Source organism: Amblyomma maculatum, chromosome 1 (genome assembly GCF_055883805.1).
Source record: "Amblyomma maculatum isolate TAMU_Amacu chromosome 1, ASM5588380v1, whole genome shotgun sequence".
In the NCBI taxonomy this organism is placed as follows: Eukaryota; Metazoa; Arthropoda; class Arachnida; order Ixodida; family Ixodidae; genus Amblyomma; species Amblyomma maculatum.
Genome location: NC_139344.1, coordinates 70,913,477 through 70,938,903, shown reverse-complemented (window position 1 = coordinate 70,938,903; position 25,427 = coordinate 70,913,477). Strand labels below are relative to the sequence as shown.

At 42.5% G+C, this 25,427-nt stretch overlaps 1 protein-coding gene across 3 annotated transcripts in view; it reads left to right on the top strand.

Annotated features, from left to right (window-relative positions):
• Positions 1-25,427, top strand: part of LOC146202771 (proto-oncogene vav-like) — a 287,899-nt gene that overhangs the window by 249,078 nt on the left and 13,394 nt on the right. For 2 of the 3 annotated variants that reach the window (XM_084588326.1, XM_084588325.1), the window contains exons 16-23: positions 695-796; positions 883-914; positions 3,537-3,710; positions 7,141-7,250; positions 9,596-9,652; positions 10,722-10,978; positions 13,653-13,740; positions 15,656-15,770. In XM_084588326.1, coding sequence (XP_084444452.1) covers positions 695-796; positions 883-914; positions 3,537-3,710; positions 7,141-7,250; positions 9,596-9,652; positions 10,722-10,978; positions 13,653-13,740; positions 15,656-15,770 — 935 coding nt within the window. The remainder of the gene's footprint in view (positions 1-694; positions 797-882; positions 915-3,536; positions 3,711-7,140; positions 7,251-9,595; positions 9,653-10,721; positions 10,979-13,652; positions 13,741-15,655; positions 15,771-25,427) is intronic. The other variant, XM_084588327.1, reaches the window with a different exon arrangement.

The window sequence follows — 25,427 nt, the reverse complement described above, 5'->3', positions numbered from 1 at the left end:
ATGCAATACAGCATGGCTTCATTACTGTGTCGGCAGCTACAGTAATGGTGTGTAATTTGAAACTTTGTTCTGGTGACTATGGAATTTGCTCCTCTAGTGAAGAGTACAATGCTGAAAATGAAGAAGCTTTGAATATACAGGAAAAAAAAAAAAAAAAAAAAAAGATTAGGGCTAAGGGTTTTTGGCATCAAGCAAGGTCAAGCAACCAAGGGCAGCGGTGCTGGCAACATCTTTGGCTTTTCTCTTGCGCATTTGACATGCAATGATTGCATTATTCAACACAAAGTTGCATTAAGCACACTGTTTCACATCCAGAGTTGAGGCGGAAAGGCCGGTTGTTACGGCTCTATTGAACTACTTTTTGTCATAACACACAAACAGATCAGCTGAAACACCACTTATTCTGCAGTTTTTCCTGAGCTCAGTGATGTCAAAGGAGTTTTGTGAGGAGCTGGCTAGTCTGTAGGTGCTGTTTCTATATGCTGGTGTATGAAACCAGTCACATATTGAAGCAAGTATATAAAGTATTTCTTTATGGGTTCTGAAGTCAACCTCTGGTATTCACATACTCTTTGTTGTGAAAAAGGAAGCGCAGTGAACGTTTTCATGGTCCAACTCTCAAAGATTTGCTATGATGACTTGAAGATTAAAAAAAAACATTCACTGATCATTCGCTGTTGTTTCTCATCGGCAGGGATAATATTAATCCATCTGTTGCCAAGTACACAGACCATCAATTTATGATGCATACATTTAAGGTGCCCACTTACTGTGCAGACTGCAACAAGTTGTTACCGTAAGTACTTCAGTAATCTTTTTTCATTATTTTCTTCTCTTGTTCCTGCTGATGGCTCATTAAAAATGTATTTTCTTTCTTTTTAGGGGGATTTTTTTCCAAGGCTATAAGTGCACAGGTAAAGCAAGTTTGTTACTTTTACATGTGAAAATGAGCAGTGCTTGTGTGCAGATGTGGTGCAGCAAAAGTTAGCGTGTTTAAAAAATGAAGGCTGCTATTAACCAATCGATGTATCATATAAATTGAGAATTGCTGAGGCAGTGAAACGTGAAATACCTTCATGTGGAATACTGGTGAATTAATGCTGATAGCTGTCTTAAAAGAGAGATGAGAACAAAGATCTTGGCAGTCTGCAAGACTTTTAAATGTTTTGATGAATGCACAAGACGTGTGAAAGCCTAGTGATGCAGGCAAAACTTAATTCCCTAATATTTCAGTTAACACTATCCATGTTTTAGTAAAGCCAGACTGAACAAGTTTCCTCAAATGCTCACAGCATTTCAAAAACCAAGTATTGCTGGATCAGGTTAGAAAACCAAAGCGAGGAAAGACAGTCTCAAATAAATTAGGATACCATACAAAGAAATGTGGTATGAATGCTAAAGAACATTCGGATGCATTAAAGATTGGATTTGTGATGTTGGATTCCTCAATGTTTAATCTGCTGATTGCAAGGTGTAGTACGTGTCTGTGTTCAGCTACTGTGGCGAGTGAGTTCTTAGGTTTGTATAGTACATGCCTTTGTGCATTATGCCCAGACATAGTAGTACCTTATATGCTGCTACCATTATGCACAGAGCTACATCAGAAATAACTTTTAAAATTTTAAAATTGCTTATTAAATCCTTCTCCAAGCATCACCAGCTTACTGTTAAACTTTTATTTATTTTTTTGATGAATTCCACAAACTATAACAGAAACAAATAGTCCGACATCCTATTGACACACACTGTTTTTATCACCAAAAATGCTGTTGTTCAATGCTTCCAGACAGAGTGATGGCACTTTAATTTTTGTTGGCAAAGTGCATTGATTTTTGGTGGTGGTGTTGGCTTTTCTTTGTAAGCATTGCTTCATAGTTTCTGACTTATATCCTGCTGGTAGCTACACTTTAGAAATAGATTATATTCACACTGTGGTCCCGCCGTGGTGGTGCTGTGGCTAGTGCGCTTGGCTGCTGTGCCCAAGGATGGGGGATCATGTCCCGGCTGCGGTGGCCACTTTTAGATGGAGGTGAAAAGCAAGGCGCCCATGGGCTGTGCGATGTCAGTGCACGATAAAGAACCGTGATGGTCAAAATTTCTAGAGCCCTCCATTATGCAATCTTTCATAGCCTGAGTCTTTGGGACGTTCCCCATGAGCCTAACCATATACACTATCAACCATGTGGTAGAAAAATGCTCGGAATATAACTTACCCTTATTTATAACATGCATACATTACAAGAAAGCACTTGGCTCATTTGAAACCTCAACAGTCATGCAGGCATTGCAAAATCATGAAGGGTGTTGATGAGCCATATGTAAGAGGAGTGAAAGATATCTATAGCGGCTGCAGAGCAACCATAGGATTCCATGAAGAAAGTCATAAAATTTCCATAAAAAAAAGTGTTAGGCAAGGAGGCACGCCCTCCCCAGTGCTGTTCACCTCTTACTTCGAGAAAGTATTGAGAGACCTGAAATGGGAACAGCTTGGGATAAGAGTTGATGAAGATTACCACGGTAATCTGTGATTCGCTGATGACATTGCCTTGTCAGGGGCTTAGGGGACGAAATGCAAAAGACAATGACCTAAGCAGGCAAAGCACAATGGTAGGCCTAAAAACTAATATGCAGAAGAATGAAGTCATGTTCAGCAGCGTTGGAAACAAACAGCAGTTTACGATCGGTAGCCAGGTGCTGGAAGAGGTATGGGAATGCATCTACTTAGGACAGGTGGTGGCTGTAGACCCAGAGCATGAAAGAGAAATAGCTAGAAGAATCGGATTGAGATGGAGCATAACTAGAAGAACCAGATTGGGATGGAACATATTTGGTGAGTACTCTGATATCATGAATGCCAGCTTATCAATATCCCTTAAGAGGAAATTATGCATAACTGTATCTTGCCGGTACTCCCGTATAGGGCGCAAATGTAGAGGCTAACAGAAAGGTATCAAATTGAGGACAACAGAGAGATTGGTGGAGCGATAGGCAGTAGCGGCAACAATAAAAAACTGGAAGATTGCAGAGGTGGTCAGGGAACAGATGCAAGCTGCTGGCATTTTAGTTTAAATCGAGACTAAAAAATGGGCATGGTGTGGGCGTGGCATGTAATGCAAAGGCAAGTTGCAGAAGAATAAAGTAATGCTCAACAGCCTCAGAAAGGAACAGTGGTTTACGACAGGTAGTGAAGTGCTGTAAGTGGTATGGGAATAGGGGTGACAGACTGAATTCCAAGGAACGGCAAGCATAGGAGGGAGAAGCAGGATGTTAGGTGGGCAGATGAAATTCAGGAGTTTGCGGGGACAGAGTGGATGGAGTTGGCATCGGACCAGGCTAATTGGAGGGATATGGAGAAGCCTTCGCCCCACTATGAGTGTAGTCAGGCTGATGGTGCTCACAGTGGCTGTTTCCCCTGTTGTCATGTAAATATAATGGACTGCTGTAACTACTTCTACAATTACTTCTTTTGTGTGTTCCTCTGAACTTGCAGCAGTAGTTTTCATGGATTATATGTGATGCTCTTCTCTCTTGCTCAGTCTGTGGCCTCGGTGTTCATAAGGTGTGCATCGGGACGGTGCGTTCGTGTGGTGCTCCCAGCTTACCTCCGAGGCCAGGTTCACACCTTGGCTCACAGTCTTCAACAGATGAACCTCAAACTCCTCCACGGCCGCAGGCAGACCATGGGGCCAACGGAATTCGGTTTTCTATTTGTGAGTGCTAAAAAAAATGCTCCTGTGAGAAAGCTGTCATTTTAGGTTGTGTAGTATGTTTAATTTTGTGGCATGTTATCTACATAATCTGACGCCCCCTCCAATTTCTGTCAAACGAAACCTCATTGTAGCTTGCCTCATGCAGGTTATGCATACACATCAAGCCCACTTATTCGGAACATGAGTGTCATCCAGCATTCTGTCACTACAGTCAAACCCGGATATATCGAACTCGAAGGGGATCACGAAATAGTTTGATACATCGTTAATTCGATATACATAAATTGGCTTGTGACGCCACTTGCAATCATGAAAAATGATACCGTATTTGTTGCATAATTAACCCACGCACATAATGAGCCCACCCTCCACTTTTGCCGCCGAGAATTTGAAAAAAAAAAGTGTTAGTTGGTGGCTTGTCCCTCCATTTCGGCCGCCACATCGACAGCTCATTTATTGGCAGCGTGTTAAGGTGCTGCGCAGCGATAACATCATAGCGTGTTCATCTTTTGATTATACTTTTGATGTTAGCTCCTGCGGTGGCAGGGAGTGAACTTGGCAAAGTGCCCGTGATGGTTTGATTGCACAAGCCTGGTCCAATTTATCATGCCGCGCTTGGGGTGGGCGGAGTCTACTGCCACAAAATCATTGGAAAGCGTGATAGCTGCAAATGTCGTTTGAAGCAAGCAATGCTAAAAGCCGGTGTCATGATCGCAGCTGACCACGTGCTTTCACTGATTCATAGATGCAAGGATGGACGACTCGCAAAAAAAAAAAAAAAAAGTCGCTTCTTAACATCCGCAGCCGCCACAACTTACGCTACGCCGCACGTTCAGCACGATGACACAAGGCGCGCATCGTGCTTCACTGGCCATGCACACAGGGTTCACAATACACATTGAAGAAAGCGTCCGACGTTCTATCTGCCATGGGCTGAGATGGCTTGTTGGCGCATGCATAGTTTGTGCTGCTGTGAACGAAGACCGGGAAAGAGAGAGTAAATGCAGAGAGAGAAAGCTCGGCAGAAAAATGGGCACACCCTCGCACTTCGCTTTATCGCGTTGCCTCCCGAATGCCACAGTTGCATTGTCTGTGTCTTCTTCATATGCCGTTGCCAAACTGGTTCCCTCTCGTTCCTTCACATGCATGGCTTGCAAACGTCAAGTGCTGGCATGCGGCAAACGATCACCGCAGATGCGCACCTTTGGGGAAAGGGTGCAGCGCTGCTTTAGACCAGTCGTTACTGAACGATTCTTTTTCATTCCGCACGTGGCTTGAAAACATCACACGGCAAAAAGACGAGGGTGATGCGATCGTCTTTGGGGAAGACGGACCTTCCAGTGCATGGTGCAGAGTTCGATATATTGAACGACCAGTGAAATTGCAGTTCGATATATGACGCAGCTTTCCTATACTTTTACATTGGATTTTCAAGGGGATATTCCGTGGGTTCTATGTAACCAAAATTCGAATTATCCAAGTTCGATATATTCGGGTTCGACTGTATCGGCCAGGGTGGCCGTGAGGCACAGTATGACAATTACTCCCCATTGTTTTGTCTAATTGACACAGGGTATGGCTCTTTGCTTTGCAACTAAAGGTTGGATATTTCTCTTTTTATTTTTGTAAAGTTTGGGGCGCTTTTTTGGAATAGTTATGTTTTTTTTTATGAATATTTTTTGTGAATGAATTAGCATTTTTTAGGTGAAATAATGTAATACTGAGCTGTCAGAAATGACTTCGACCTCATATCTTGACCCTTTTGCCAGTGGGAGTGGTTAATTTACCAATGATTACTGTCATACCGTCATAGACAAAAGTTTATGGGATGCGGATTTGTAGAAGAAAGGATATTTGTGCCGCCCTCATTCTTTCTAGCAGATGTAGCACACATATCCCCTCCAAATTTTATGCTTATTGCTGACCTCCTTCGCCTTACCACGCAGTTGTGGTTCTTTTTTTTTTCTTGAAATTGCATTCCTTAAATTTTGCCTCTTGTAGTAGGAAATGTCACCATGTTGAGTGATGGAGCCTGGAGACCAAAGCACAAATGGCAGTTTACTTCTGAAGTCTTGACTGTCATATTGTTGAGTTGTGGTGGTGGGTTGATACTTCAGCGGTGTGACTGCTGCTGAACAGTTGCAGCAGCCCAAACGTAGCAGTTTTCAAGATACTCATGCACGATTTCAGACCAGTGTCCTTACATGCAGCGTAGTAACCTACTTAACCAATTAACTGCCCTAAGTAGATGCAAATAAATAGCACGGAGCTAGCATTTGATGAAGAGATGACGCCTCCTAATTTACTGAGCTATGTAACATAGCAGTACAGAGGTACCGCCAGTACTTTGTTAGCTTTTTTCTTTGAGTGATTGTAACTTCTTCACATTACTAGCCAGCTACCTGTGGTGTGCATTTCAAAACTGGTGACCTTCTTCGGTTAAACAGTTTAAATAACTGAATTCGAATTACTTTTATCTGTCCTTTGGATTAAGTCGAAAAGTTCAACTTTCATTTATAACCTGCTAAAAAATAATGCGGAATTTTACGTTTGGATGGGAGAAGGGCAAGAAGCATTGCCTTACCCCTTCTTTTATGCTGTGTCTCACCTTGTTGCTTTTTATTGTGAGCAACGGATGAACAGTAGCTGGCGGAAATCTTCAAAGAGTAGCCGAATAATGTGTCTGTAAACGTTCGTTCTCTCTGAACAGTTGTAGTAGACTTAATATGTGTCATGCCAGTCGTGTCTGCTTGCATTCATAGTAACCATATTTTATATAGGTAGCATCACAACGAAAACAGAGAGGTTATGGTTTAATGCCACGAAAAGTCCATTTGCGACAGGCAGTTTAAATTTTTTTATTTTTTCTTTATGTATAAATTATGTATAAATAACTACAGATGTTATTTTGGACTCTAAAGTATAAAACTATATAGGCCACTTATGTGCGCACTTCTTAAAACCACCAAATGGTCACCTATCACTCTAATGACTACACTTCTCTAAATAATAAGCCTTCGAATACTTTGTGTAAGATATATCTTTGAAGTAGTTTTTGCATTGAGGTACCCTCCTGTGTTTCTTCTAAGACATAGCACTGGCACTCTTGTGACATCCTCCTTGTTTTCTCAAATGGAATTTTGTTGTGAATTACATCTTCAGTTTTTATTGTACATCTGTGCATTCTACATACAAAATTGTTGACAGAATTGCAAAAATCTGCTTTAATGGAGTATTTATGGACAGAGGTTGCATTTTACATGGATAGAAAAAAAATGTGATTTGTTTACTGGTATAAGTTAAAATCATCTGTTATAAAAATTACCAAGGTGGCACTACACCAATAACTGCAATTATGCTATGCATGCTTAGGTCTCGCAGTAATTTTAATACTATAGTGAAGTGATTTAATGTTCTGCTTTGTCTTCAGCTATAGCAAAAGCGAAACAGTCGTACAGCAGTTCCAGCCATGGGTACCTGTCATTTGCTGCTGATGATATCATTGAAGTCCTCAGAAAAATCAGCAGCTCCATTTGGGAGGTAAATAATGTGCACGTGAAATAGCCTGTCTTTGATGCATGCTACCTCCTGACCTTCGCTACAGCAAAGAGGTATAGACACCTATTTTTCGGGCGCATGTTTTATTCTTTGTAATGATATGTATATGACCACCATATATTTCACCAGCTGCACACCAGCTGCACAATGGCTGTGGAGTTAAAGGTGCATGTAAGTCATGAGAAGTATAAAATGAGTGATAAAATATCTGGTTCATCATTTTTATTCACGCTAATCTATCTCAAAAGCTGGACTGACTGGACCTTTGACTTTTGAAACTGAAACAGGATTTGAATTTAATTATAAGTTATTTGGTGGTTGTAGACAAAAACCACCTGGTGATTACCTAAATAGTAATGTGTTACCTATCACTGTGGAGAAGAAAACATGCTGCAAAAATTACTTGTCTATACGCCTTTAAACCTGAACTTTGGTGTTGCAAACTTCAATTGAAGGGGTAAGGATGCTAAATTCTTGGTTGTTGTTTTTTTTTTTTTGTAGACATTAGTATACATAAATTACCATGTTGAATTCGACCACATGTGTTAAACAATTTATCATTTGAGTTTTTTGTTTCGTCTTTTTGGTTTCAATAGCAGGTAGTCAGCATGGTCTATGATGTCACAGGTTAGTCGATTTGAGTAACAAAAAAAACTTCAGTTCAATTGCTGCTTTGGTATTTTAATTTACTCCAACTCATGTCGTGCTCTCTCAAGAGCCAGCGACATAAAGAACAAACGAGCAGCAGTTATAATGCTGTTTTTGTGTACTTCATGTAATCTTGGTGTTGTCTCAATTCCTTTGGGGCATCATAACTACTGTTCAGCTGTTGGAACCAAAACTGAGACATAGAATTTAGTTATCTTTTCTAATTATTTATTTTGAAATTTTGGCACCTCAACTGAATTTCTATTCAGATTTATCGAACATTTACATACCATACATGGGCCGACAGCTTCAGTGCAAACCAAGAAAAAGTATGGCTGAAGCTGTTCCTGTGTGGTATTTTTCCTTTTGGGCCAGTAGTTATTATTGGGTTGCAGTAAGCATGAGCAAAAAATACTGGTATTGTCAGAGTAGCAACCAGTAAAGGGATAATTCTTGAGGGAAACACTCGTAAAGCTGTATGCAGCATTTTGGTTTCAGTTTGGCTGTGCCCGTGGTTGTTCAAACAAACTACTCAACATTTTTGCAAGCCGCATGCAGCAGTAGTAAACACGAGCTTTTTAAAGCTTCTGGCCCCCTCAGATTTCTTCCTGTTATTTGACCTGATATGCATTCATAATTTCCATTTATCACCCTCTAAAGGAGCTTAGAATTTTGGTTGCATTTTACTTCTTTGTAATATACATAATACATTACTGTTCATAAATCACAATGCGGTTTCTGCCTGTAAATAATTTATAATTGAATTTTCCTCAGCAATTTCAGTTTCACCAGCTGAACGGTAGCTATGACATGAAAGTGGAATCGAGGTAATGCGGGGAGTGCAAAAACTGCGATATAATTGCTGGTTCTTCACTTCCTGTGGTTCTTGTTCTTGAGGTGGGCTGTCTTTGGCATTGTGGTGAATTCAGCTGGGGAAGGAGCATTTATATCTCAGTGTTTGCGCCCCTTACTTGACATAGACTGGACTTTGACATCACAGCCATCACTCTGCTGTCGAAAGCGAGGCTGAAACAGGTGGGAAAATAAATTTGCTGCTAAGTTATGCTACAGGCTAGGAAAATGGCTTGTGGTGATTCGTGTATAGTAGTACCTTATGCATCATTACAGATACTAAAACACGTGCTGCCAAAAATTGGGTATCTATACTCCTTTAAGACTAAAACGTGATATCCTTGGTAGCTCCCATCTGCAGCTCCTCTTGTGGAAACTCATTCACGCCTATCCACTTTGCTACTCGCTTAGTCTGTCATCCTTTAGTTTGTGTCTGACGTAGTCATGACGTAGCCAGTCATGTGGAAGACCCAACATAGATAATTATAAAGTGTTGGTTTAGCCAAACCATGCAGATGTGCCTCCATTGCCTAAGAGTAGCGTGCCTTACTCATTGCCCATGGTTGGTGGAAGGTTCAATTTCCATTTGACCAACCCATCTGAAAGTGAAGCCTGAGTTAGCAGCTCCCGCTGTGTCATACGGTCTCATGACGTCATGTCACCTGCCAACTACAACATCAGAGAGCAATGGCTGTGATGTTTCGCTTGCAATGCCAGCGACACCAACAATGCTGGATTTTCTGCACAATGGGACCCTTAACACTGCTGCATTAATGTATTGGGAGTGGTAAATTTTTGCCATTCTGCTGCTGTTCTATTTCTTTCAGGGCCGTTTACAAAGGACAGCAGAAGAAGGCTTCTTTCCAGCTGCATTTGTGGAGGAGGTGAGGATGTTTGTTTTAAAGGGAAGCTCTTCATTATGTCCACTATTCACACACACAGATTTGCTCAAGAATGAGGGCTTTCCTTATATATGTACTGGCTTTTATGTGTAGTTCAGCAAGGCATTCATTTGTATACAGTGTTCGTGTGGTTTTGTCAAATACGCTCTTTCTCTCCGTAGCATCTTTAGGAACATCGTGCATAAGCGCTAGTTGCATAGTGCGAGAAACACACACCGTGCCATTCTGTATCAGCCTGACATCCATGACTGTTCTTTGATCAGAAGCCCACACCCGTTCTAAAAAGGTGCAGTGTCCATACCCTCACCACTGTCAGCACTTGTTCATGTGCCATGTGATATCAGAGTTGTGTGTACGCATAAGCATGCAAGCACTTACTCTTTACAGCATGCATGTGCATGGCACTACAGCATTTTGGAGGCAAAAGCCACCAAGTGCTTTCATATGCCTCTGGCATCCCAATTTTCAAAGCGTATGACATGGCATCATTTTGAGAAACAGCCATGCAGCTAAGACAAAGCAGCATACATTCTGGTTTCCCTTTTATATGCCATGACCATTTTTACCTCGCCCCGCCCACAGCCATAAAATATTGGCTCGTAGCTCTATTCAACTGGTAGGGCCACGTGCTTAGGTATGTCCGTGAGTGGAACCTTTGCAGAAAACGGACATTTTGCATGCTGCATGAACCCAATATAGAGGAGTCATATTATAGTCTTGTTGAAGTAGAGTTGTTAAGGTAGGGAAATTTAGGTTTCACTTTGTAAAAGCAAGCAGTGTTCTAGATATTAAAATTTATGAATAATGTAACTTGGTTGTACCGAAAGAATAAAAGTGTTAAAATGAACCTTTAATCCCACCTTGCGGATCAGTTTTGTTGTTTCTCTTCTTGCTGCTCTCTAGTTTACGTGTGGCAACCAGGATGCACAAAGCAGTTCCTTTATACATTCAACCCTGTATAGCATGCCTTTTATTCTTCTGGATGCTTACATGCTGTTTTTTTTTCTTTGATCTGAGAGTACTACTAAGCATGGTTTGCACCCTCGTGCAGCTGGACAAGCGTGGCTCATACGAGTGTCCAGCTCCTCTCGGTCGAGGCTATGGTTCGGTGCAGCAAAGCTTGCATGCCACACCTCCTGTGCTGCCAAGTCGTGATGGCTACGTCAATCTCAACCTGGAGGAGTACCCCTGGTTTGCTGGCCCCATGGAAAGAGAAGGAGCCACATCTCTGCTCGAAAAATCACCCAGTGGCACTTTTCTCTTGCGCATAAGCACCAAGCAGAATGGTGGTTATGCTATCAGCATCAAGTGAGTGAGAATTCATGCTCTTTATGGCTGATTGTAGGTCTGACATTAATTAAAACACCTAGTTTCGTACAGTAAAATCTCGGTGATACGAATCCAGTTGATACGAATTCGCGAAATTCCCCGGCCAAAGTGCATTGTGTACAATGTGCAAAACCCAGAGCATTTGCCTAGATGGTACGAGTATTTGCAACCAGTGCACGTAATATATAGTACATGCCATCTTCAAGCAACGGACTATGACATGACACTCTTTTTCATCTTCATCCGGCATCGTGAAGAAATCTAAAAAAAAAAAGCAAAAAAACTTCACGGTGGCAGCAGTAGATGAGATAAAATTATTTTTATAAGAAAGGCTAGAAGCACCACCAACCTGTGAACAAGTGTAGAAAACTTAAAGACGCGTTCTGGTTGCTATCCACTGCTGCCGCGTGAATGATAGCAGGCCTGTAGTGTCGGTCCTTTTTACAGCCAGCTTGTGGTCATGTGGCTTGTCCGCGGTTATCGATGTGAAGATTGACAATAGTCTTTCGACTCTCGGCCGGATGTCCAGGCGCAGATCAGACGATAGCACAGCAGGGTTCCATGATATCCCAGCAGCTTCCTGCGAACAAGTGTAGAAAATTTAGACTCGTTCTGGTTGCTGTCCACTGCTGCCGCGTGAATGTATCTTCCATAGACGACTGTACATTTTTCCCCCTTTGTAGTAAAAACGTTTTTGGTAAAAATCTGTTATAGTAAAGTGTGTCTGGCCACAGCAGAGACTTCCCACGAAATGACATCACCGCAAGCTGTCAAGCAAATGTTTTTTTTTTCTTTTTTTTTTTTAAAGAAACAAAAAACGGCAATAGAAGTGACATTGTTTTATGGTTTTACCGCTGGGCTTAGTAGCACTCAGGAGAAACTAACTTTAAGTAGGCCTTGGAGCCGTGAAGGAAAGCGTGCAGCACATAGGAAAAATAAAATGTAAAGCCATCTACATGCGCGGAAAGACGGCGGCACGGCTCGGAAAGTAAAAGAGAGTAAAAGTGTAGCAAGAAATGGGGAAGGGAAGAAGCGGTTGAACATTCACAGCACTGTGCAGCATGAAGCACAAAGCAGCGGAGGCAAGAACTGGAGGCGCAGCATGTGCAGCTTTGCAGCACATGACTGCCACACACATTTCTCATTTATTGCTTTTCAAAAGACAGACACAGCGGAAGATGACAACGTGTTCATGCAAGGCTTTGGTTCTCACTCGAAATCAAGCTTGGTTGTATTCGTAGCCATGTTGCCCTCATGCTTAATAGGTACTTCCACAAGACTCAAACAAAAAATTGTATAACTGAAAAGAAATGGGATTAAAAGACAATAAGAGAGAGCTGGAAGATATTTTAGTGGGGTTTTTTTTTTCATTAAGCAACACAATGTTTTCAGCAAGCAGGCATTTAATTGCCAGACAGCATATTCATGACCATGTCATCAACAGCTTATATTATATGTAGTAACACCCTTGTATAGTAAAGATCTTTGCCGGTCCCAGTGACTTTACTATCCCATACAAAAGTATAGCAGTATTCTTTGCTGCTATTGGACTCCCATTGAGCGGAAAATTTGATACACTTAACTGCGTGCTGTGCTCCTTCAGTGGGCACTTTTTCATGCAAAAGCCTGGTCTGCTATGCAACTTTAGATACCTACTGGCTGCACTAATGCTATGGCACCATGTGTCGAGGTTGACACCAAGTGCGCTGAAAATTCTTTTCAGTCTGGCAAGCTTACCTTCTTACAGTGAAGCCAGCCTTGGTGATTGAGGCCTAACGGCAGCTTTTGCCTGGCATTTTTGCTGCTGGAGGTGGTGCAGAAATCAACTGTACCCTAATTTTAGCTGAGACATTATTGCGTTTATAGTGTACCAGTAACAGGGGTAGACTTGTCATGATCGGCAGTTGTTTTTCCCAAACCGCCGTCTGCTTCAGCTTTGATGCGAGCCCCAACTTCAATGGCGCTTGTGTCGTGTGGCATGAGATGCAAGCAGCAAAAGACTCTGTCGCTAGCCCATGTCCAAATGAACGATCGTCTCATACTATAGGCTTACTTAGAGCTCAGCCAGGACCACACTGCTAGTTCGAATTTCTGAATTGACGGGTGTTGAATTAACTAGATTTTTCTGTATGTGATTTCTGCATGCACTGTGGCAACAGACCATTCAGCACAGCGTGTTGCAGTATGACATGTGTGATGTCACGGCAGGCTGATCAATCAATGTGGCAAGTTGCAGTGACATCACGCATGATGCAAAGCCGCAGAATTCGGAGATGTGCCTTTAATGGCTGTCGCCATAAAAGTGGGTGCTGGCCATTTAGTAACTTCAAGTAGCTGTGCTCTTCAGCATTTAGAGAAATTTTCTGACGATGTGAGCACTTGTAACTAAAACTAGACTGGCTAGCTGACTCATTTTTAGAGGTGAAAGAACTACTATCATAAAGTGATAAGTACAGAGAAGAAGCACTCCTGTGCATGTGTGTGTTGTATTTCTTTGCTGTCCTTGTTCCTGTTGTGCAGCTGTTACTTTGTGTTTTTAAGGAGCCCGCCGACTTCAGTGCTTCATTAACCTTAGTAAGTGAAAAGTGAAGTTTTTATGTAAAATTGTGTCTGTACACAACTTACATGTTTTATTCTTTGTTTTGAATTACAGTTTTGACAACCAAGTCAAGCACATGAGAGTCTGCTACGACGACAACCAGTTTTACTTATCAGAGACAAAAATGTTCCGAAGCATAGTGGTATGTTGCTATGATTTATTCTTTTGACCAAACAACAGAAGTAGCTATATGATGATTGTGAAAGAAGCCAAATTTTGTTACAAAGTGGGCTTAGAGTTTGGAAATAAAAGCTGAATTTTTATTGTTTTATGTCCAAACTCAACCAAGACTCAAGTCAGTTTCTTGATATCTCCTGCGGTCCAGTCACTTTTGCTCATAAGTGCATAGGCTGTTGTTGGGAATGAATTTTATTTGTTTCTTGTCACTTATAAAATAAAGGCAGTCTGATTTTGTTTTTTGTTTTTTTTTGCATATATAAAATGCTCTAATGATTTAATAAGTATGACAAAGCCAGTTTTTGTATGTCTTTGTTTGGAGAATTTTGCCAACAAAGCTAACTTGTTTCAGCCTATCTTTTTAGACTTGCAGTACAGTTGGGATACACATTAAGTGAGAATCAAATGAGGGAGGCATAGTAAAATATAGAGCTGCTAAGAAGGAAAGCCTTAGTGTGTAGTAGGCTCTTTTTTTTTTTATTGGGGCACTGAGGAAAGCCATTTTAGATGTCTTGGGGCCTGTAATCATGATGTGCAGGGAACAACCTACATTTTTCTTGGGTGGGGGAATAATTTAATCTGGCACTTACCTGAGTTCTTCTAATGGACTATTTTGTTTTCATTTCAGAATTGTGCTTATCTAAAGGAATAGTGCTAAAAAATTAGCCGCCAAGCTTTCTGGACCAAATGATAGTTGTGGCACTGGGAATGACCAAAGCAGCACCAGTTTTAAACAGAAATGAGTCTAAAGTAATTAGTTTAACCACTATTTTTTAAACCACTGCACCTAGCAGCCGGCTGTGAAAGCTGTGGCAGCACGGGATGTGACATCGACTCAACCTCTCACAAGCTGTTGCTAGCATGGACCATAAAAATTGCGTTTGACATGCTTTTGCTTCATTGCACAGTCCATTTCATATGGCGTCCTCGCGTGCATGTTCAAATATTCTCTGCTGATGTATCGGGGCTGTATACTTTGGGTGATTAGACTGGCCTGATCCAGTCAGAATTATTTGGAGGTCTTCGTTGTCTGTAGGGTGCGGGGCTGTATACTTTGGGTGATTAGACTGGCCTGATCCAGTCAGAATTATTTGGAGGTCTTCGTTGTCTGTAGGGTCTGCAAACCGAAAAGGCAACAGTTTCAAGAGACTGTGCCAATAGCGCCATCTTGCATTCAGCAAAGGAAAAAGCACTTGGCAGCAGCTAGCTTGTAGCGCTTTGCCTTGCTCGCAGAAGCCACATTTTTATTGAGATTCTATGTACAATATTGCACCTAAAGCACTGTTTGGTCTTTTGAAGTTGCTGGGTGTTTATGCAAGAGTAAGCATAAACACCATAATGCTGGGCTTGGCTCCCTCAGCACCACATAAGGGAGCTGCGGGGTGTCACCAACATAGTTGCTAACCAGATAGGTGACATAATAATAAGCCTGCTTATTAATCATGCACACACTGTTAAGTGGCTGCTCCTCAAAGCCATCATAATTCCTGCTTATGCCATCACTCTCTTTTCTGGTTTGTATTCTACAGCGCCTGCTGTTTAAAAGCTCTGCAGCACAAGATGGCAGAGTTTCAAACCGTGCTCTGCCACTCAGTTTGTCTATGGGCCTGCTGAGGCTAGGCTTGGCATCATAGCCCCGAGTGGCTAAGTACGGCCCAGCGGCCGCACACGGAACATCAAAAATACAGCCGTCTGCTCATAAATAGCCGGAATGACAGTACACTAGGGTAACCAGATCTTAGGAATGCAGTTTCAGCACGTACTTTCTCTGTTATTTTCAAAATTTTAAGCATTCCTTTTAATAAATATTGTCTTAAACGCTGGGCTGGAGTGCATGCCGAGCAACTCTAATCCTTTCTATTTTTTTGCTTACCACTTAGGAGCTGGTTTCATGGTACGAGACTCACAGCCTATCGGAAAGCTTCAAGGGACTTGACATTTCTCTTCTCATTCCATACAAGAATGTGGTCACTGCACCAATCACAAATGGAACAGGTGAGGCTCTTGGTACACTTGAATCATTTGCAGGTCTTCTTGGAAGTGACACTTTTCAGTGGCCTTACTTGATACCATGCTTTTTCTAAAGCTTAGTTTGAGTGCTCGACTGCTGGCAACAGGAAATTGGGGAGTGTGCTTGTACTGGTCTTGACATGTGTGAAGACCCATTCAAGGACCCATAAGAAGGTCCGGACTTTGAGTGTTCAAAACTAGTTTGCACAGCTCGTGGTTATGATTGTGATCTCACAGCACCACACCTTGCTAAAAACTTAGGTTTCCTGTTCGGGTGTGGGAACATGCAAACATTGGATTCAAATTGAGGGATGTTCGGTCAAGTGACATGTCCGTGATTTTAAAATATACTCTGTGTAGATCCTTGAATGGTTAAAACTCGCAAATTATACAGATGGCAGTTTTACATGGTGTGCAGGATTGGTGTTGACCTGCACCAAAAGCACTGCTTCTATTTTTTTTACTTACTCCCTGTGAACATGTGCTGTGCACAACTCTTAGCAGTGCAGGCCCATCTGAGTAGTCTGTCTGGCTGACAAGTTTTGTGTCTTGCATATCACGTTTGCATTTTGCATCCACAAAGCACACTTGCCACTACAGTTACCACCAGCGCCTCTTCTACGCTTTCCACTGCCTATCAGGTGTGAACACCAACCACCAAACTGCCACCAGGTTGTGTCACCCAAAGTTGCAAATTCTGCCAAGCACCTTTCATCTATTCGTTGTGCACCTAAACCTGATTAGCCCCACCGGGGCGGTGCAGTGGTTAGAGTGCTCGGCTACTGTGCCCAAGGATGCAGAATCAAATCCTGGCTGCCGCGGCCGCTTTTCGATGGAGACGAAAAGCAAGGCACCCGTGTGCTGTGCAATGTCAGTGCATGTTAAAGAACCTCAGGTTGTCAAAATTTCCGGAACCTCCACTGCGGCGTCTCTCATCGCCTCAGTCGCTTTGAGACATTAAAGCAAACAATAACTTAAACCTGATTATAACAAAATTGTAAAATGTTCTCGATTTTTCGTCACATCCAGGTTTTTGTATGCAAATGACAAGCAGAAAGGAGACCAGATTAAGAACTGAATGTAAGGGAAACTGCCTTGAAAATATTAACTTTAAATTCATCTCTACCGCAGCTCGCATGAGGCTTCTACGAGAGGGGCTGGGAGAGCAGGATGATAGAGGAATTGAAAGTTCTGGGGAGAGCGCGCACATTAGTGTCGCCAGCGCTCTCCGCACCGACACGCGAGAGCTCGCGAGCAACTGTGTCGCCGCGTGGGGGCTATGGGTGCACATTGCTTGCCTTTTGTCACTTTTTTTTTTTGTCCTGTTACTTTTTAATTGATTTTGAGCAAGAACTACTGTAGTGCCATATTCCAAAATCTAAAGCAGCGGAGACTGCTGCGTTGCACCGTCGGCTCTGAAACATGGCGCAATGTAACAACTGTAATCGCTCGTTCAATCATAGACATTCTTTTCACGTTAGGTAATGTTATGTCGTCGTGCAACTTGCAGGGTTATAGTACCAAATTTCCAGTAAATCAGCACTAGCTAAGGCATAGTTGGTGTCGAGAGTTGGTTATATCAAGATCAACCGCCGCAACATTTTCGTTCGTTGCATGGAATTCTAAAATACACTCAATTCAATGAGGGCGGTGTTGAAAAATTGAAAAAACTTCGTAACATTGAGGAATCGCTGTGTGAAGGTTTGTTACATAGAGGTTTAACTGTACTAGGTAATGGTCTGGCACTTGTGGCCAGTAGTTTTGTGTGCAATGGTGAACGGGCTTTAATTGGCGTCTTGATTTAACTTCACAGAAATTGTGTGTTAATGGCAAGTTCAGCTGTTGCCTGTGATTGCTGCTTGTAAATAAGCACATCGATGCCATGATTTCCTCCTCTCTACTTGCGCAAATAGTGGATGAGCTGATAAAGCTCACAGTTAAAGATGTTTGTTGTTTTATGGCTCATTAACCAGTCACATGAACTGTACTGGTAAGACCATTGGAATTGTTAGACCTGGAGGAATAGTAAACAAACAGTAGAGAGCACTTGAACAGTCTGCATGTGTTTGGCGGCCAGTATTCATGTTTTCCATTGCTAGTTACTTCAGCCAGTGTGCCCTTCCGATGAATATGCTGACAGACACTGTTCTGCTCTTCCACCTGCATTTTTGTCACATCCATGTTATCCATCGGAGCCTGTTAATACAGTAGAACTTCGTTGTAACTAGGTCAGATTTTGAGAAAAATTTGTTTGTGACATTCGATATTCATCTAAAAAGTATATGCAGATTGCTGCAAAAAAGTCTGTTGGTAAACCAAAACAAAATACATTCTAAAATACACAACACAAACTTTTGAAAATGCTAAATTTTTCAATTTAACGTTTTGGTACAAACATGGAAAATCTCTTCTTTAGTGCCTTGTTGAAGAGAAGCAGTGAACACACATATAGGGCAACTGGCTCCATGCAAAAACAGGTTTATTTAGAAAATGGCTTTGTTTGTGAGAAAACAAAATTGTTGATGAAATCAATAAAATGCATCCCTTTCTTGACATAAGGCCACGGGTACCTTCTCTAAGTTCCTCCCAGTTTCCTGGTCATGTTGGCGGCCTCGGAGCTGTTTAGAGCTCACTCTTCGCTTTCTGTTTCACTGTCATCATCATTACATGCTTCATCTGCACTCATCAGCTGATAGACTAGCTCTTGGTTGGTCATTTCGGGTGCCATAGTACCATAGCGAACTTGTCTTCAGCAGAAATAAAGTCCTTGGGCATAACATTAAGAAGTACCAGTTGACGTGTTCAAGGCATATCAAACTTCCACTCATTCTTCATAATGCCTTAAGCTACGGATGTCTTAAGCCTTCTGCTTTGCATTCAATATTGTCGACCGAGTGCTAACTGAAGCATCGAAGCCTGCGGCAGCATTCCTTTTTCTGCATCTGCTGTCAGCCGTTCTAATGAAATCTTAATCATCATCTCAAGCGAAACTGTTTTGCATTTTTGCATTGCTATTTTGTGTGATGGAGTTGGCAAAGTCAGAGTGCAGTGCACGCATAGCAAGATGTTGAAGCATGATGTTATGATACTTTGATCACGTACTGGTCGCATTCCTGTCTTGGATTTCTCTGAAGCGCATGTTGTTTCACTGTGTTTCTAGTTCTGCTCTCATTCCTTTGTCATAGCTGTGGGTGCTTTGGGTAGGTACAAAAGTGCACGCAACTTTTGCGGCCACCTAGCAAAAATAAATACACAGAGATATAAAAAAAAAAAAAAGCACTTATATGATCTAAAGTTCTAGTGCAGTCTCATATCCCTCTGAGCACCCTTGGAGCCCAAGCATTAGTTAAGAGTCTGTAGTGGTCCTTAAAATGCCTAAAAATGCTCAATTTTTAAAATGCCATGTTTAATGCCTTGAATACCCTGGAGTTTACAAAAGTATGGAAAGTCCTTGATTATAACAATCAGCCAATTCAGCCAAGTGTCTGATCAGCTTATAATGCTGCATATCAATCTCATCTGATCGGTACCAGCTGTACTTGTGGTCGGTACCCCCTTCACTACAAGGCCGGAACATGAATGCTGAAGACCAATGTTGTTGCGAGACGTACTCACCAGGAAATACCGTTGCAAGTGAACAAGTGTCTGAACGCTTACATAAACTTGGGCACTTTGGCAAATTAAAGCATTGCGTATATGTGCATTAATTAACAGACCACTTTGTACTGAATTTGCCAATCAATGCATTCATTCTTTGTAGAGCTCCACGCAAATAAGACTCAAATATAACACCATTCCATCAGAAAAAAACATGGCTATAAAATGTGTGTCTGTATGATACCCCTTTTAATCTCTTGCCATTTGGTTTAAGCGTTTCTTTCAAACAAAATTTGGCTGCCAAGCAAGAGCATGCTGTTCAGCCAAATGCTTTCTTGTCTGCCTTGCCTTATGAGAGCACAGAAGAAACCACTCCCAGCGCAGCCTAAAAAACTGTTAACTTTGGAGTAGCAGAAGAAACTTCAACAGCTTTCTTAATGTCCTTCTTTAGTAGTTTGTGTTGAATGTGGAAATTAGTTCAAACAAAAAGGGTAATTGCCTATATTGTAGTGCTGAAAAAGCCTGATAAAAGTGCCAAAAAACATAGATGTATAATGTATGAATTACTGGTGTTTCAAGACAATGTATGCCTTTACTGTCGAACCCGGATATATCGAACTCGGATAATTTGAATTTTGATTATATCGAACTCGCAAAATATCCCCTTGTAAATCTCATGTAAAAGTATAGGAAAGCTGTGTCGTATATCGAACTCTGTACCGCGCACTGAAAGGTGCACCTTCCCCAAAGGCGATCGCATCATCCTCAGCTATTTGCCGTGTGATGTTTTCAAGCCACACGCGGAAGGAATGGGAGGAAACAGTTTGGCTGTGGCTGGTCTAGTGCAGTGCTGCGCCCTTTCCCCAAAGGCGCGCGCATTTGCGGTGATCATTTGCCGCACGCGAGCACGTGACGTCTGCAAGCCACGTGCGTGACCGCCAGTATGGAGCAGAGCAGCCAATGCAGCCGTGGTGTTCAGAAGAAGGGGAAAACGCGATGGAGAGAAGCGCAAGGGTGTGCCCATTCTTCTGTCAAGCTTTCTCTCTCCTTCCTCTCTCTTTCCCGGTCTTCATTCGCAGCAGCGCACACTACACATGCACCAACAAGCCAGCTCAGCCCGTGGCAGACAGAACGTTGGACACTTTCTATAGTGTGTGTTGTGAACCTTCCGCACAGTGGCCGATGTGCGATGGACGTCTCATGTCATTTTGCTGGACATGTGTAACCTACGACAGCTGCAAACATTAAACGGAAGATTTTTTTTTTTTTTTGAGTGTCCAATTTTGTCATTGTGCTGAACGTGCGGCGTAGTGTAAGCTATGGCAGCTGCGGACGTTAAGAAGTGGCCTGGTTCTTTTTTTTTGTTTTTTTGTGTGTGCTAGAGTCATCCATCTTTACATCTATGCAACAACGAAAGCACGTGATCAGCTGCGGTCATGACACCTGCTTTTAGCATTGTTCGCTTCAAATGGCATGGGCAGTTATCACGCTTTCCAATGATTTTGTGGCAATGGACTACGCCCGCCCCAAGCGTGGCATGATAAATCGAACCAGGCTCCTACGATCAAGCCGTCGTGGGCACTCTGCCAAGTTTGCCCCCCCCCCCCCCCCCCCACCACTTCAGGAGCTATCAAAATATAGTCAAAAGATAAACACGCTGCTACATTATCGTTGAGCTGCATTTTGGCACGCTGCCAATAAATGAGCTGTGGATGCGATGACCAAAATGGTGAGATGCGCCACTGACGAAAGGCTGTTTCACATGCAAGCGAAAACGCTTACGATTTCTGCCGTGGTTACGAAAAAAACTGTTTCAAGCTGTCACGGCGGCTCAAGCGACGAGAGCGACGCAGTTCCAACAAGTTGGAAATTTTCCGCTCTGTCGCTGCCGCTCATCGCTGAGCTCCCTCAATCGCTTGCATGTGAGCCGGCCGTAACGCTTTTTTTTTTTTAAATTAGATTCTCGTGGGCAGAATTTTTGGAGGTTAAATTAGGAGACGCGTGCTTCTGGGAAAGAGAGCAATGGTTAGCCTTGACCGCCTAGTAAAGAGCAGAGACATTAGTCTGCCAACCAAGATCCGTATAACCCGTGCTATGGTCTTTCCAGTTTTGATGTATGGATGCGAGAGTTGGACTGTGAAAAAGGCTGACCGCCGAAGAATTGACGCGTTTGAATTGTGGTGCTGGCGAAGACTCTTAAGAGTTCCTTGGACTGCCAGAAGATCAAATCATTCGATATTGTCGACCATAAACCGTGACTGCTCATTGGAGGGTCAAATTCTAAAGTTAAAGCTCAGCTACTTTGGTCATCTGATGAGAAGAGAGGAGTCGCTGGAGAAAGATTTGATGTTGGGAAAGGTTGAGGGTCGCCGGAGAAGGGGTAGGCAGCGAACGCGATGGTTAGATGGCATTCTCGAGGCATTGCAGATGAAGCTATGTGATGTTAAGAAGATAGTGAGAGACCGGAAAGCATGGCGTGACATGGTCCATAGGGTCACGAAGAGTCGGACACGACTGAACGCCTGAACTGAACTGAACTGAACTGAACTGGGTTCATTATGCAAGTGGGTTGATTACGCGACAAGTAGGATATCATTTTTCACAATCGCAAGCGGCATCTCAAGCCGATTTCTGTATATCGAATTATCAATATATTGAACTATTTTGCAATCCCCTTAGAGTTCGACATATCCGGGTTCGATTGTGTATTTTCTTTTGTTTTCGGTAAAAATTAAGGGGGGTATTGTCAAAGGCATTATTTTCAGCACAAAGTACTAAACACATCGGTTTTAGTCCTTCAAAAGTCCTCTGAAGTCCTTTAATTTTTATCTGCAAACTGCTACGAACTCTGACTTAAGCTATATGAACACAAGAGACTAGTGAATAGAGAGCAAAGCTAGTTAATTCAGGCGTCCATACATTGGCTGTGTTTCTTCATCTCTTAAGAAATGCTTGAATGAGAATGTTATTTTGATGATCTTACCCAAGATGCTTGTGCCTTGCTAAAATCTCATAAGGCCAATGACACTACATATATGCTAGATGCTTTTGCTCTTTTGGAAACCATGTACTGTTAAACCTCGATGTAGCAATTCCTTGATATTACGAAATTTTTCAATTCCCCAACGCTGCTCCCATTGAAGTGCATGCATTTCAAAACTCCATGTAACAAACATGTTGCGGCGGTTGACTTTGATATAACGAACTGGCAGTGCCGACTGTCTCTTAGCCAGTGCTGAATTATACTGGAAATTTTGCAGGACCCTGCAAGTTTCAGGGCAGTAAAACGCGAATTGACATGAGAGGAACATCTACGATTACAACGAGTGACCGCAGTTGATGCAACGCGCTGAATTTCAGCAATGACGGCGCATTTACGTGGAAAACACAGCAATCTCCACTGCTTTCGCTTTTCGAACATAGCACTATGGTAGTTCATGCATTTTTAGATGAAAGATTCTTATTTAAGAACGTTGGCTCAAGCTCAAAGAAAAAACACTAGGGGCGAGCAGTATGCGTCGATCGCTGCCACGTGGTTGCTCGTGGATTCCTGCACGTCGGTAGTGGGAATAGTGTAGCATGCCGGCGACGGAGGCAGTGTCGATTTCCTTAGGCAATGGTGGTGGTGGTGGGTGAGTGGGAACATGCTTGAAGGCGCAGGCGCCTCCTCGCTCAGCAACGGCCAGACGCGCGCACTCTCTCTCTCAGACTGATTACTCCTCCACATCCCTTTCCCTGCTCCCTTGTAGACACGTCACGCGAGCCACGGTAAAGGTGGAAGCTGCTGCCGCAGTCGTGCCATGCTCTCTCTTAGTGCGATCGCGAAACTTTTCATCGCTCATATGACTTCAAATAATTCTTATATACTATAAACACTATCAAGGTGGTTTCCCTTACAATGAATTTTTACCCTGGTTTTTGCTATGCAAGATCCTTTGGGGTCTTCACGCAAAAACTTCATGTAACGAAAAATCACGGACATTTTACAAGTTCGTTTTAACTAGGCTGAACTGTACACAGTTGTGTACATAGCTAACAAACATTCTGCATCTTGCAGTGATCTGTATTTTTCAAGTGAACTGAGCAGTATTCTTATCATAACTAATATGTTTTTGTTGCCTATCAAACACCACTGCAGCAAATACAGGATTGTGCATCTTTATCATAATGACTTTGCAATATTTTCCACCTTCACCCGCTGGATTGTTCCTCGTGAAACTACACACAGAGCTTGCATACTCTCATATTGCAGTAACTTTTGTCTCGCAGTAAGTTTGACAGTGGTACTTGCCTTGTTCGGCCTCACATGATGCAAGCCTGCAATCATGCATACCAAGAACAAAGAACCAAAAGCCACCAACACTGTGTTGCCTCCGAGGAGCAACAGGGGTGCCATCTGTTGTCTGCAGAGGAAAGCATATTCACAGTACTTATACACGTTGCTACTTGGCACCTTTTAAATTATGGTGCTTTCCTCTGCAGACATTTGTAGCTTTTGATTCCTTGTTCTCAGCACAGATAACGAGTTTGCATCGTGTGTGCCCAAACCAGGTAAACACTATTGCAGACTCATATACAGACTCATTGCGATCGAGCCAGTGGTTATGGCAGGAAAATTTTTGTCTGTTATTCAAGTCTGTTATTTAAATGCACAATAATGTATGTCTCAAAGCAATGGGCTTGTTAACATATTTTTCATTTTTTATGCTACCTGCTGTGACAAAATGAGAAGTGATTGGAGTGAGTGACTGCGAATTAGCAGTTGCAAATACTGTGGCATAACCGTTTATGCTCAGTGTTATCTGTTGATGGCTTGTGACGATATCAGCCAATCAGACCACCATATTGAATAAGTTGCGAGCATGGGCAAAATTTGTGCACTTATTTGATATAGTACTTATTTTTGACAGCATAATGCCAGCTAGCATATGTTGCTCTGTTGTAGTGTTGATAGCAGGATGCACTAGTTGTAATATACCTGGCAAATGCACACTACTGCTTCAACAGCATGAGCTGATCTGTAGTCTTTCATAAAGTAGAAAAATTTATGCCTGCTTCCAGATTTTCTTCATAATGTTTGCGTCATATATAACAGATGTTTCAGCGAACACTTTCAAAAAATTCATGGAAAGAGAGAGTTCAAAATAAAAAATTATTTGCTGGAACAAGCTCTCAGCTGCAGCGGAAAAAGTAAGCTGCAGAACTGTTAAAATTATCGAACTAGTTAACATTTTAATTGTTGCAGTTGGGTAGCTATCACAACGGGGAGTTTGAAGCCGTGAAATGATGACATACCTGCTTTTGAAAGGAAGAAATACTTTTTTCTAAAGCCCTGCAGCGCAAGGAACTCCAACGCTTTTTTCTGTATGAAAGTGAGCGCAAAGATGTGCAGGAGGAAAGACACAGATGTGACGTCTGTTCATGACGTTAGGAGTGGCTATGGCGCTCAGTTTGAACTGCGACCAGTATTGCACCGCATCATGTACATTCTTTTGCTTTACAGCTGGGTACAAGAAAGAGGGCAGCCATTGCTAACTGCATGGCCATTATTTTAATGGCAAAGGAGCAAAATAAAGTGCTCAACACGTGGGAGTAAAGAAGGCGTCTTTGGCGCTCAGTTTCACTTTCGTACGGATAAACGCGTTGGATTTCCTCGTGCTGCAGGACTTTAGAAAATTGGTTTTTCTTCATTTCAGATTGGTATGGCATCGTCGTTCTTGCGGCTTTGAACTCCCATTGAGACCAACCACTGCTTTTCCTATGTCCTTCGCTAAATTAAACCAACAGTGAAATATGTTTTCACCCGACGCAATGATAAAGGGGTACTGCCTAGCTTAAGAACAAATTACTGAAGACAGATGCTACAGTTCTGATTGCCTCATTTGTTACTCTCAGTCGTGGTTTGAGCGAACGAAATCAGCTGCGGCGCGACCCGATGGTCCTGTTGCTGCTGCAGGCTGAGATGTTGGCGATGGTTGGATCGAGCTTGAGCTCGCCCGTCGCCACCGCGATGTTGGCAAGGCCTGCGCACCCCAGCAGGCTACG